The sequence below is a fragment of the Semicossyphus pulcher genome, unplaced genomic scaffold (assembly GCF_022749685.1).
Source record: "Semicossyphus pulcher isolate SPU_LCO1_2020_fin unplaced genomic scaffold, fSemPul1.0.p SCAF_4, whole genome shotgun sequence".
In the NCBI taxonomy this organism is placed as follows: Eukaryota; Metazoa; Chordata; class Actinopteri; order Labriformes; family Labridae; genus Semicossyphus; species Semicossyphus pulcher.
The window spans coordinates 2569632-2583980 of record NW_027211715.1 but is presented as its reverse complement, the minus strand read 5'-3'; the positions used below and the strand labels follow the sequence as shown (position 1 = coordinate 2583980).

Sequence of the window (14349 nt, the reverse complement as noted above, 5' to 3'; positions counted from 1 at the left end):
ACTTTGACTGTGTAAGGACTCCGATAACCTCAGCATACAGGTCTGCAATGATGTGCACATTGCCAGTGTTGGGGCCACAGTACCTGTCAAATGAAAGATAAACCAACAAGTTTTAGACAAATAGATTATAACAATGCAGAAAACAACAGAAGAACTTTGGAAGTGCGAGAGCTGATGGCGATTTTCCACCACATAGAGGACTGTAGCCTCTGTTTATGGGTCGCCCAAATAACTGCTGAGCTAAACAGATGCCCTATATTCTCTTTTGATCAGGGTTATGTTAACAGCATCCATTTCGTTTGGATATCCAGTATTTTGCCTTTCAAGGTGTAGCATTTTTTACTGGATATGGCAGATAAAGCGATTCAGACGGTGCAGTTTGCTACACACTGCCGTCAGACTGTTTAAGGAAAGCTTTGTTCGTTGTAAACAAACCAACTAGCAAAAACATTACAAGGCTGGGATTAATCTTAATGTATTCAACTGCATGTAAACTGATTTAATAGTTGAGTATACATTTTCGGTTGGGCAGGCGCCTCACATACAGAGGACACAGTCTTTGACACACTGATATCAGATTCGACTCCCCATCATTTGGCGCATGTCATCCCCAACTCTCTCCTCCCAATATTTCCTGTCTGTCTTCAGCTATCCTATAAATAAAAGGCAAAAAAACCTAAAAATGATCTTTTAAAAAATTAATACATTTTCATTGTCCATATAAACATTTCTGTTGGAATATTGTCTTTTTTCTGAATATGGGGGGAAACTAGGATATTTTATGCATGTAAAACATACTCAATATAAAGTAACTGTTAGACAATCAATTGTCGCAGGGAATGCAAAATGTTTCCCTGTCTGTAACCTCAGGGACACAGGAGGATTTTTCTGTGATGTTAAAGTTGTTTGTGTTGTTTCTCAGTCATATCCGACTCCAGCAGTTACAATGGGGTCTCCAAAGTGCAACAGAAGGCTACAGCTAAGCTACACTGAGTCCTCTTTGAAGTGTTTTTTTACGTGAGCATTTAGGCAAAGGTGTGGAGGAGAAAAAGAACTTCCTGAGAATTCCTGATCCGGCTCAATTTTAGTGATCAAAATCTGAAGCTCATTCCAATTAATTAACCATCACAGCCGTAGAGCCATGACTGACCCCCTACTGCAAACACAAAAGTGAAGCAGTGTTTATTCACAGGGCTTTTAATTCATGTCTTTTTATCTGTTTCACTGCATAATGAGTGTGTTGATGTTTACTCACCCCTCTTTGTGTTTAAAGTGCTTGAATGCCAGGTTCAGAACTTCATGTACTAAAACATCTGGCACTGGATGAAGAGGAATCTGTGACGTAAACAAGGAATGAGTCGTTTCATTAGAAGCATTGATAGTCCTCATTCTTTCTCTTTGCTACCATTCAAGGCCCTCCCTACAGAACCAGAGCCAAGGACAACTTAGCTCTGGTCTCCAGGGTTTGGCTTTGAGTTCAGAATGTTGCCTAGATTTGGACGATCCACTTTAGAAACACTCTCAGTGGAGAGTTGGTCTGTTGCCACTGTGTTTATTTACCCGTGACCTCCTGTGGGGATAAACTTGACCGAAAAACACTGCGATTCATTTCTGTATCACAGAAGATCAACAAATAAAAGTACAAAGCTTATTAAACGATACTGTAATCTTTTAGTCTGCAAATCACCAGTGAGACAATAATAAAGCAAAGTAAGGCCAACTCTGTTCTTTACAATGCCCCACATCATTTAAATGATTGTAAGCAATAAAAATGTGGATAAAGACTTAAATAATGTATAAACTAAAACTATTATATTTGGATTTAAATCAGAAATCCAATATAGAGAGAACTTGTGCATCTATTTAACAGGTGCAAAGGGAAAGCTATACTATTACTGCTACTTTATTGACCTATAATAGATATCACATAACACAGACCCAGAGCTCTAACTCTGTAGAAATGAAGCCTTAGTGCATAAAAATACTGTAACTCAAAAACAATTGGTAGGTTCTTGGATAAAACATGGTCAAACAGGTGCACTTCTTTATGCAAACGTTCAGTAGTCACATGACCCCTGAATCCCAACATGCAAATACTTTGTGCAGATGCTGTAAATCAGAGTGTCAGATATCTCACCTGTTTAAGAACTTCCACTGAAACTAAACAAAAAATGAAATCTATGGCTAAGTCCCTCCGTTCCAGAAGGTAATCTTTATCCCGGTGCTGTTCATCCCTGCAAACCAACAGAACAAAAGTACATCTTAGAACTGACAAATACGCAGTCACTTATTGTTCATGAGGGAGGAGAAGACAGGTGAGCACAGGGGGAAACAAAGAACATCATCTCACCCTTTGGACTTGGTGCTGGAGCGAGGCCTGTACTCGTAAGACTCGTCTTCAGTGCCGCTCTGCCTCCGGTACCAGTCGAACAGTGTGCGCAGTAGGGAGGGCAAACAGTGTTCTGCTATTGAGCTCATAGAGCTTATTAACTGGAAAACAACAACATGCAAACATTAGATACACTCATTATTACTAGTTAATGTTGCCAACACGTGTTCTTCATTTGTCAAAGCACAAACTCAGGACGTATACCTCTGAAACATGCTAACAGAATGACAAAGTATAGTTAATGCTGTCCCATAAGCACTGATTAAAAGTGGACTCAGCATACAGGGCGAATATTGAACAGAGGTTTTCTCACCTAAAGGGTGACACACTGTAGCTATTGATTACAATTGGGTGTTTAGTGTCGGATGACATCATATAGCTGCTACCCTATCGAGCAGCCCTACTCTACATATGGCTCTGTGGTGCTCTTATAACATCACATATACAATAAACTGCCCTATAAACAAATACACAGGAATGATGATGTTGTGTTTTAAACACCGCACTCTATAAAATCTACTGTTATGGATCTTTAATGATACGTATGTTGCTGTTTAGATGCAGCTGTATTCAAATGAGTAATCAGTAAACCTTATATACAAACGCAAAAAAGAGATCAGCACTTTAGTAACTAACGATTTTGTTTCAGACAATACATAAAACATGAGATGAGGTGGTCAGTATGCATAAGATATTGAAGTGTGTGCGTGTGTGTGCGTGTGTGTGTGTGTGTGTGTGTGTGTGTGTGTGTGTGTGTGTGTGTGTGTGTGTGTATATAAGGGCCAGTGCAGCGAGATGAGGGAGGTGGATGATGGATGCGAGGCAGGAGAGTTATGCAACTGCTCCCTCTGCCCTTATGGCACGGGGCAGATTCACTCCAGCACCCAATGCTGATTTACTGCTGAGGATGACACAGCGATTCTACACTCTCACTTTTGGGCTCTCTATACCCATTTTCTCTCCCTCACTCACAAAGGGGACAGCTGGATCTATAGCACCATATCCTCGTTGGCTTTGTGTTGTGCTGAACAAAGCATTCTGCAGCATGCAGGCCTATTGTATAGAGTTCTGCACCAGCTAAAGATGAGGGACAGACGGGCCATTGAGTGGGTGGAGCTGGGGAATCAAATACTGCGCACACATACAGGAGGTATGAGAGGATTGGGAAATGAGAGTATCACAAAAATACACCCACAGCCCTGTACTGACCTGGTCAAATTGTGCATCTTCCCCTCTCTGGAGGGACCGGGACAGGGGTTTCTCCTGTAAGAGAGGTGAGACGGAGACAAAGCAGAGACAATGTTGGTATTTACACAAAATCAGATTGTTTCCAGTCAAACAGCAAGTGAGACAGAAGAGCACTGAAGTTTTACTGTGATCCATAAGCTGAATTAGAGCAAGGTAAGTCTTCTATCAGGTAACTACCCGGCCGGGAGCCCCCATGTAGAGCTGGGCAATAAATCAAATGGTTTTAGTTATTTGAATATTCAGGACAATGTTTGAAAATTATTTAAGTGATGCAAGAGTTTTCCTCAGACACAGCTACATTGTCAACATGGAGGCATGAACCAGGTCTAACAAAGGTGAAGAGTTAGTTTCCAAAAAGAGAGCTTCCTCAGAGGTCTGCAGTTTGTTTAGTTTTGCATCATCGGACCCCAATAAAACCACTGTCTGCTGTAAGTCTTTTGCAACTAAAATCAGCTGAAAGAATTTAAGATTCACCAGCATCTCAAAAAGAGACACACAGCCGAGTGAGAGAAGTGTGCTGCAATGCGAGTTGCACAGGAAAGCAGCAGCCTGCTAACAACACCTGCAGAAAAGCAGCTAACATTAGCAAATGATTTTCCCGCAGTATCCGGTATGAGAAGGAGAAACCCAGAGGAAAGACATTAAGATGGAGTGGTGTTATAATCGGCTTGAAGCGGGTGATGGTGGAGAGTGGTGCCGGAAGGATTACATTTCATAGCACACACAGTTAACAGTCGGCTTGCAGGTTGCCTTTAATGTCTAGGTTCCCTGCTCGCACAAACACAGTCTACTCAGCAAATAAGCAAGGAAGAGAAAGATTCATGGCTTTTGCACAAATGACAACTCCACCATAAAACTCTTATTAGCCCACTGCATGCATTTTAAAGACCAGTATACTTCCTTTGTCTGATTGTTTTTATTCAAGAAGAAATCAGAAATCATTCGCCACCACGGTCTCAACTTTCACTTCTACGCTGACGACACTCAATTCTATTTCTGCACCAAACCATCCACAAACTGGATGCCATCTAACTTACTCAAACTCAACATCAATAAAACAGAGCTCATAGTTTTGGGTCCCAAGGCTACTCCGAAAGATTTGACATCTGCTCCTCTCAGTTGACGGCTGCTCCATCCTCTGAAGTCCCCAACCTGTCATCCTAGACTCCACCCTCCCTTTCCAGGCTCACATCAAATCGGTCATCACGGCCTTCAGACTATAATTACCCACCTTCTCCTGCTTTCAGTGCTATATATAAGGTGCTATATAAGTCTAAGTTATTATTATTATTATTAGGAGTGGTCTGAAAAACTCTAAGGTTCCTTCACAGTTCACATCGCCCAGTCCTGCTTCCATGTGAAAGTGAAGAACTGAGCTAGATAAAAGAAGTGAATGGAGGAACAAGCCGGTCAAATGACAGTCGATCAAGTCTTTTAATCATTCATGTAGCTCGTGTTCCTCTCCCGCCTGTGTCCTTAGAACCCTTTCAGTTTTTCAGAGTAGCTGAAGGCTTAGCAGTTAGTTGCAAAAGAGAAGAGGTTATCTCAGCAGAGTGCTCCTCATCACGTGTTGCATATTGAATTTCATTTCCTGTGTTTCTTGACACCAGCTCTCACCCCCCCCCCGTGGACTCACCAGCGGTTCAGCCATCACCATCTCGATCTTCTTCTCCGCCAGCACAGCAAACTCAGCAAATAGACTCTTGATGACAAACTCCCCGGGCTTGAGCTCGGGGTCGATGGTGATGCTCGACATGGCGGCGATGTTGTGTTTCTCCCACGAGAGTGGAGTCACCGAGGAGGGGGCACGGCGTCTACTCACGCTGCTGCTGACTGGTGCAGAAGCTGCGGAGAGGCCAGAGGGTAGAGGTTAGGAAATAATACAGTGGGAGGCAAAGCAGAAGGGTCAAACCAAGAACAAAACTCTGGTGAAGAATGCAATGTCATGCTACAGTTCTTATCAAAACAGGAGAACAGACATTTCCTAAAGAGGCAAAGTGGCTGAACTGGTGAGAGAGATATTCCAGTGCTGACTAAAGAAAATACACAACTTCCATCTGATTAAAGCCTGTGGTAATAAAGTCATTTTAAACATAATAGGCTTAAATCGTACGAAACACACAATGGATAATCATTATGTCTAAATCTATAGTTAGTGAATATTAAAACCAGCTTTAAAAAAAAAAAGTGTCCTGAATAATTACACAATGTATAACGTATTTGGTAGAAAATCAAGCAGATTAAAACAAAGGAGGGAATTCCTTTAAAGAGTAGTCCAACATTTTCTGTGCATTAAATATATAAAGCTGGCTTTGTTAAGCATAAAAACTGGGAGTAAAAGCAAGCTAGGTTCTTTCAAACGTAACAAAATCAGCACATGAGCAGCTCTAACACTAGCTTATAAACTACAACCTTGGAAGTAAGGCAGTTTTACATTTTAGGACTGGGAGGGGTGTAGGACTATTTCTTGGCACATTGCACAGATCGGGGTTCAAACAGCTTTTTAAAAGTAATACTTGAACACTTTTCTACATTTCCTTGAATGCATCAGAAATGATCTTTCGACCTTCGTTCAAACAACGAGCATTTTTAAAGTAGTTTTCTTCTCCTCTTGAGGACAGACCTGACAAAGCTTCATGTTACAAATCTGTATCATGATGTTGTTATTTCAGCAAAGGTAAGACCCGTTAATTAAAGTCAATCACAGGAAAAACAGGTTCTTTTTCTGTAAACAACGCAGCACACGGAAAAGAAAGTAATTTATCGCTAACCGCTGGTTACATGGCCCGGTATGTTCACCGATGTTTCCAGAGGCTATATCGTCGTCAGACTACAGCCAATGGGATCCGAGATTGCTAAAACAGTAACTAAAGTCCTTAATTCTCTAGCAGCTGATGAGCAGGTACAATAGTCAGCTAGCTACCTTCAATGAGCATCCAATCCAATCCACTTTATTTATATAGCACATTTTGAAAAACAACAAAGTTTACCAAAGTGCTGCACAGTGAATTAAAAAAGCAGAGCATGCACACAAGGTAAAAGGTCAGAAGACACACGCACGTTCTGAGAGCATACGGTCGCCCTCACGACACTGGAGCGCCAAGAGAGCGAAGTACGCTCTCCTGTAAATTTGGTGCACATGCCAGTGAGCAAGAAGCAAATACAACAAAAGAATGGTTTATTTTAAATATTAGAAGAATTTGATTGACATGAGTGATTGTGCAGAAAAACAAACACATGTTGTAAATAAAGCTCAAAAGATTTTGTGTTTTTTAATCTGATGATATGATACTGTGGAGAAGGAAAAAGACATTAGCTAATAGCCATTTTCTCCATCACAAATTCAACTATATATATTCGAGATATGAATCAACATAGATATAAACGCAATAAAGCTAAAGCGGAAAAAACAATAAAGCTTGTATCGTCAACAACTTCTGATCTCCACACATCCAAATGCAAAAGACACTTCATGATGGGGCTGCTTTAGGGCACTCCAGCAGTGCACTCCAACATTAAATGCAAACTGTGGGCAGTGTTGTAACAAGCTGTGTAACTACTAAAGCACAAGAGTAGCTTTTTATTGGATTTATCACGTTACCCCCATTTAGAGCCGATTGCATCACATTTTCCCACATCCTGAGCGGCTGTATAGTCAATAAAAATGGTTTGTTAATCATTTTTATAACAAAGCATTTAAAAAGCCAACATTAAGTAAAATTACACACTTACACTAAAAGGAAGACTGAAGAAAGTTTAATGATGATAACAGTAAATCTGGAGAACAGAATGTCTGCAGAGCTCCTCAAGCTGTATTTAAAGTCCTGAAACATCTAAGGTCACTGACAGGGGCCAGAGCGACCTGCACATTTGCATGTGGCACAGATCATTTGGTCCTCACATTCAAATAGTCTAAGCAAATGTCAAGTTTCTAGGTTTTAGGCTTTAGGGAGAAGGTCAAGACGCTAGAGTCCATAGCTTTGGTAATGTTCACATGTCACATACTTTGCTCTGATAGATCTATACTGTGGCCAGGTAGGATAATGGTAAATTCAGAATATGTACACAATCATACAGACTTGTAATGTAAGAATATAATCCACTGAATCCTCAATCTCAGATCCCATCGTCTATAGTCTGAGACGATATCGCCTCTGGGCGCACCGGTGAACGTGACGGGCAGTAAGCAATCAATGACTTCCGTCAAGACCTCCTTTTCTGCGTGCTGCATTGTTACAGAAAGAGAAACCGTTCTCTTGTGATGTACTCGTTATTAACGGGTCTTACCTTCGCCCAAATTTCAACATCATGATGCAGATTTGTAAAAAGTAAAAATTCGAGCTTTGTCAGGTCTGTCCTCAAGAGGAGAAGAAAACTTGTAAAATGCTCATTTGTTGAACGGAGGTCGAACGATTTGATGCATTCGAGTCTGGAAATCAGAACGCTGAACGGCTTTCGTGACACAGCGTCAAGGAAATTCATCTCAAGTTAAATTTTTGATCTAGAACAGATTGTTAGCTGTTAGCATGCAGATGTCTGTTTATAGAGATTGATAAGAAGCTAAATCATCGTCAGATCACGCTGATGGGAGCCGGGGTGGCATTACGGCGGATTACGTTCTGCCTGCTTTTGCTCTCCTCACCGACTGTTTTTCTTGCATACGCCACAGCCTGCTGATACGTGATTGGTCAATATTATGTGGACTACAAGCGTAGTTCAGACGGAAACCACAACACTTGCCTTCCCGGAAATCCACATCCCTGCATTCAGATTCCATGATGTAAACTATTCTACTATGTAGAATCTGCAAATAGAGATTAACTGAATCCTTAAAAAGGAATCCAATTATTTACATCCTGCTGCAGCAGCATAGGTTAGCTTTTCTTAACCGTATACAAATATAACACCAGTTCTGTATGAGCTGCTATTGAAAATGAAAAGAATGCATGAAAACTGCCTCATCATCATCATGACATTGTTCTCCAGGTACGCACAGCGTACAGAGCCAAGATTCTGTCTATTCAAAGACATAGGGCTTCATAACATTCAATAGTGCTCATGAGATTTATGCTACAGCCGGGACACAACTTCCAGTCTAGTCCACAATGGTTCAGTCCAGCCAATAGTGAGCTGACCCTTTACCTCATTCCCTCCCAGGAAAAGCCTTGTTCTGTTTCTTCCTGGTTGTCACGGAAACACTCATGCATGCTTGATACAATGAACACAATTGAGGAGCAAAAGTGCAGGAAGACATAAGTTTTTCAGCTGAGGAAAAAGATCCATACCCCAGATAAGAAGCTTTTTGTACTGTTACATAAATGTGCTCTAGTTGTGACATACTGTGTGCACTGAACAAGAAGTTTCTATTTGCTGACTCACAAGTTAAGAGTCTGATCGTTGTGTTCAGACTTTTATATGATATGCTTCATTGTTACATATAGCCTTTTCCTTTTTTCACACAGTCACACCAAACCCCCGGGAAGAGTGCCAGCCTTTGAAGCCAAAGTGACAGAGTGTCCAAACCATGTATGCGCACTGGCCCGGAAGACTTTTTTCCCCATCTACTTACATTGTGAAAGAAACTTAAAGCATATATATTCTCATGAGGTACATTAGCTACCAAGGACCAAGCGGTAACTAGGATTGAATAGAATATGAAGCTATAAAAAACTGCAGTTCCTTGAGTGACCACTTGAGGCTGACTTCAAAGGGCCAAAAAACCCCATTAGGTGCCCATATTCAAATGCCCATTTTAACAACAGAAATAAACACGTTTACAGCACAAAAAACCCTTTTGGTGTCTATTGCTCATTTTTCTACTTAAGTCTGATTTCAATAACACCTTCGGTCAGTCACAACCACAAATCTCATCTATGGGAAATATGAGGGCAAGCTGGCTCAGTCATAAGCTAATGACTAAAGACTGTTTAGCTTTGATAACCAAATCGGCCCTCTCCAGCACCTCCCTCTCAGCCAAATACGGTAACATCTGGCTCCAGAAAACCAACATGGCAGCCACCAAATCCCAAACTCAAGGCTTCATCTACGCAGTCGCAAATGCTAGTGAGCTTGCTCTATTGGCCCCACATTTCAGAAACTATCTGGAAGGTCCTTCATGTGACAGTCTTCCTTCTGAGGCCATGATTCAAGTGAACACAAAGGATTGTGTCCTGACCATCAGGAACAATGAGGGGTTAAGTGTCTTGTTCAAAGACACTTGGACATGACCTGCAAACCTGTGATCAGTGAACAATCAAAAAACTCTGCCATCAAAAAAGAGAGTGGTGAGGTTTTGTTAGCAAGCAATGTAATGCAATAAACTGCAGTTCCTGTTCTAATCTATTTAATGCAACAAAGTGTATGTGAACAAATGCTCTGTTGCTCAGATTACCAGACAAACTATGATTGCTTATACACATGGAAAGAGATGACAAACCACCATTTTTATTACTTTTACTTAAAATCTAGAATCAATTGTCAAAATAAAATGTTAACCAACTAAGACCACATCTACAGTATGCCAACATCCAACATCCCCACTAACTTAAAAAAAGCAATTGAATTATTAAAATGACTCCTTAATCCATTTTCAATCTTGTTTTTATAGAGTAAATGAAAATGGGGAGGTGGCGGGGGCAGTGTAGTAGCAGTGTTAGCTGTGTGGCGGTCATGTTGTCCAGCAGCACAGAGAGCCTTTCAAGCATTTCCCTCTTTGTTTACTGTGCTTCACCAACACCCCCAATGATGTCACATAGCCAGCTCCTAATAGCCAATCAGTGCTGTGTGCTCTACCCCCTCCATCCTTCTCTCTCTCTCCCACCCTGGGCCAGCTGGATTGTTGACTGGTTCACACAAATGAATACCCTAACACTGTACTGTTCCAGTTAACGACAAAACGAGAAAGAAAAACAAGGCTTCCTTTTCTGGGTTAAAACTTTGCATCGCCCCTCCCTCACTTTCTCCACCGGAGACATGCCAGTCGTTCGTTTCATGCCAAACTACGAGTCCCTTCCAAAACTAACCCCACTGCACATGTCTTTGTGAATGATAAAAAAAAAATGTACGGTTGCTTACACACTTCCCCCCGTTTTAAGCCACAAACTGAAACTCCAGTGACTCACTTTTGACCTGGAGGTCAGGTTCCTTTTCCCATTCAAATCTAATATGCAAAATATCCCAGCATGCTTTGCATGTAAAAACACAGCGTTTGAAAGGCAAACAAACATTAGTGGAAGAATCTAATAAGGCTGCACACTCAATGTCGAGCATTAGAATAATATGACAACGAGCATTTTGTCAGTTAAATCTCAGCTCTTCTTTATATCAGCAGCAGTGCACACAGAGCAATGCAGCATCAATAGGCTGTAAACTTTACAAACTAAGTCAAAAACATTTTAGTGTTCATTATTCACAAGGTTTTAAGTTGGAGCCTAATTATCTCCAGAGGTATCCTCTCCCAACACCAATGGATCCAGTGATTAAAATGAGTAAAACACAAATTATACATTGAAAAAACGTTTTTTCCCCCCACTTATTTCCATGTGCGTAGCTTATTTTTAAGGTTAGGACTGCATATGTGTTAATCATTCATAATGTTTTTAACCAGGAGCTGAACTATCCAAAAGGTCTTCTTTTCTCCAAAACAAACAGACCCAGTAAAGAAAACTTTTTAAAACTGTCTTATGTTAAAAACCCATGTTTGTCCAACGCTTTCTGGCAGATTTAAAGTCAGGAGTGGCTGCTCGCTGAGCTGTCACTAGTTTATTTCTGTGTGCCTGCTTATTCTTAAGGTTATGACTTCTTCAGTGTTCATCAGTCTTTAGGTTTTTTTACCAGGACCACTATTATCCCCAGAGTCTCCTCTTCTCCAAAACAAACGGACGCAGTGAAGAAAATAACGCTGAGGCATATTTACGTTACAAAAACAGTTTCTTCGATGCTCTTCACTTAAACCGAGCTTGTTTCTCTGATAACTCCAGACTAGCCAGATCCAGACGTCTGGATATATTGTTTAGATAAAAGGTTACATGACTTCAAACAGTACGAAAGTTGTTCGCTGAATTTTCGCTGGTCAGTAGCTAAGCCAAAAGCCAGCATGCACACTGAAAGACTCTGGCGATGGCGTAGGAGTTTGGTGTGAATATCTGCCAAAACAGTGAATTAAGTACAGCCCTAGAATCTCAATGATGAGTCAAATGTTGCAAGAGTTGTGTCATCGCCATTCACAATATCATTCACATATCAATTTCATGTGGAAAAAACTTCTTTTGATAAATGAAACATAGCTTGTTGTCAAGTTTCACTCGTTTCTGATGTCCCATTTGTTTAGAGTGTTCTGCCAAAATGCAATTTCTGTGGTCTGTCTTAGCCCAAAACATTCTAGATCTGCTGCCCAAGAGAACACATGTATCTAAGGGATTCAGCACATCTTAACCTAAAAGATCAGGCCAGTACAGCAACTACAGCTCTGGTAGAAATATCTGACGAGCTGCTGTAAAAGAAAATGTTTTTCTTTGAGAGCCCCACTCTGCAACAGCCCATGGTTATGCTTAAGAACCAGATTGCACAACTATCAGAGCAGTGACTCCACCTTGTCACAGTCTGAATAAAGCCCTCCCAAACGCCTGCTCACTTCCCCTGTCAGGACAACCAGAAACAACAGCACAAACACACATACTGTTGGAATGCAGGGCACCGAGTGTGTGCGCGCAGAGAGAGACAAAGGAATCACTGCCAATGTTTATGTGGTGTGGCAGTACCAATTCTGCTATTGTGTCTCAACATGCTCGGCCCTGACGAGTTACTACTAGTTTATTCTTCACTAATATCACATCCACATAAAAAGAAAGTAAAGATATACAGAGAAACACTCATTTGTAACAAGATGACGACAAGACATGAGTACAACACAGGTAAACAACATTCTGTATTCATAATAAATGGGGTAAATCATTGCAAAGGGAGAATACTTAGACGTGAGTGGAGAGGGTTTGTGAAATTAGCCCCTCTTTTTTTGAGAGGCCCAATGAAACACTGCCAGCCAACACAGGACAGGAGGGAGAGGGGGTAATTAGAAAGAGGGGCAAATGGGAAAAAGCTGTTTACTCAACAGGTGGATGTTTCACTGCAAAACTAACAGAAACCTGTGATGCTACTAGTGGTCCTTCTGATATAGAACTATCAGAGGTTTGAGGGCTCCAAAGTACTAAAACAACACACCAGAGATGTAAATGTTACTTTAATTTCTCAATGAATGTAACTGAGGGAGACGAAGACCTTATAAACTATGTCCTTGAATGCCTCCATGTTTTTTATGGGGAAACACTACACAGATTAAGAACAATTGTCACTATGCATTTATGAAATATGTTTTACCGCAACATTTCATAGATACAGAATCTTTCATTACATTAGACAACATATGTCAGTGGTCACGAGGGCTAGAGCCTATCCCTGTACACACTTGAGGGGAGAAGCGGAAATGCTGGCCATGTCAACTCTCTATCACAGGGCAGATTTCAGAAATGGGCCGATATATCGTTCAGCCGATATGGGCCTGTCACTGGTCAGTATTGGGATATTAATTTCTCTGGTTTTGAACGTAAAATGCAGAAAACAACTGGATGATTTAGAAATTGTTTCAACATGTTTGTCCAGCAAAGCATGCTGTTTTAACATTCTCTCAACACTGTCTGCAGCTCACGTAGCATAGCATCACAGCTGAGCAGACAGTGGGCCACGGTAGAATTGGTTAAAAATGTATAATTTTCCTTTTTCCATAATAAAGTTAGTAAAAAGATGCATTCTATGTAGCTCTGGAGACTTATATTGTTATATTGGTGAACTATCAAAGTAGCTAGAAAGAAAATCACTTATCAGTAAAGTTTTATTCTCTAAAAACTGTTTATGTATTGGCCTTAGTCTGAAAAAATTCATACCAGTCAGGTACCAGTCAAATGAAGACAAAAACCTTATGATGCACATGAAAACCTGGGAGCAATTAGAAGGTTCTTTTTTTGCATAACCTGAATATCTTAGTATGAAGGACCTATTGCTGTGTGGCTACTGTTCTACGTTGATACCAATGACTGTATATATAGATGGAGGACGCGTCTCCATCTGCTATGGACATAAATCAGCATGATAATAACTAGCTAGAATAACAGAAGCCATGTGTGAGAAAAATCTATTTGACGTGTATTTTGATTTTATTGTTTGATCCATGTCCCACCTGTGAACATGGAGGGGGCGGGCTTTATGACCTATACTGCAGCCAATCAGCAGGGGGCGCTCAAATTGTTTTGGCTTCACTTTTAGGGAACTGTCATGTCGTCCATCTTATTATACAGTCTTTAGCTGATACAGAGAACACCTGATATGAAACATTGTACCTGTCATTTGCATAAAATGATGCTGATTGGCTCTCTTGAAAGTAATTATGTCCACAATTTCCACCAACCAAATCAGAGCAATGATTCCAGCTTCTCCAGTGAGGAAAACTTTTCTCCAGTCCTTCAGTGATGTACGATATATTTGGGCTGATCAGTTAAAATCTGTATTATCTATTATATCATTATGTCATTGTATTGGCCAATCCATACTCATAAATCTGGAAATTTTGATAATGAAAATGCTACAGATTTTTAGTATTAAAAAAGATGGGAGCAGATCATATGACACACACATGAATCCATTAAGGGAACCAAAGTAAT

The 14349-nt window shown here is 40.7% G+C and overlaps 1 protein-coding gene across 11 annotated transcripts in view; it reads right to left on the bottom strand.

The window, feature by feature from the left end:
* fryl (furry homolog, like) overlaps nt 1-14349 on the bottom strand; it is an 83982-nt gene that overhangs the window by 46519 nt on the left and 23114 nt on the right. For all 11 annotated transcript variants that reach the window (XM_069680196.1, XM_069680188.1, XM_069680189.1 and 8 more), the window contains 6 exons: nt 5274-5482; nt 3599-3652; nt 2351-2490; nt 2138-2234; nt 1256-1335; nt 3-83 (listed from right to left, as the gene is read on the bottom strand). In XM_069680196.1, the coding sequence (XP_069536297.1) occupies nt 3-83; nt 1256-1335; nt 2138-2234; nt 2351-2490; nt 3599-3652; nt 5274-5393 (572 nt within the window). In that variant the 5' untranslated portion in view covers nt 5394-5482. The remainder of the gene's footprint in view (nt 1-2; nt 84-1255; nt 1336-2137; nt 2235-2350; nt 2491-3598; nt 3653-5273; nt 5483-14349) is intronic.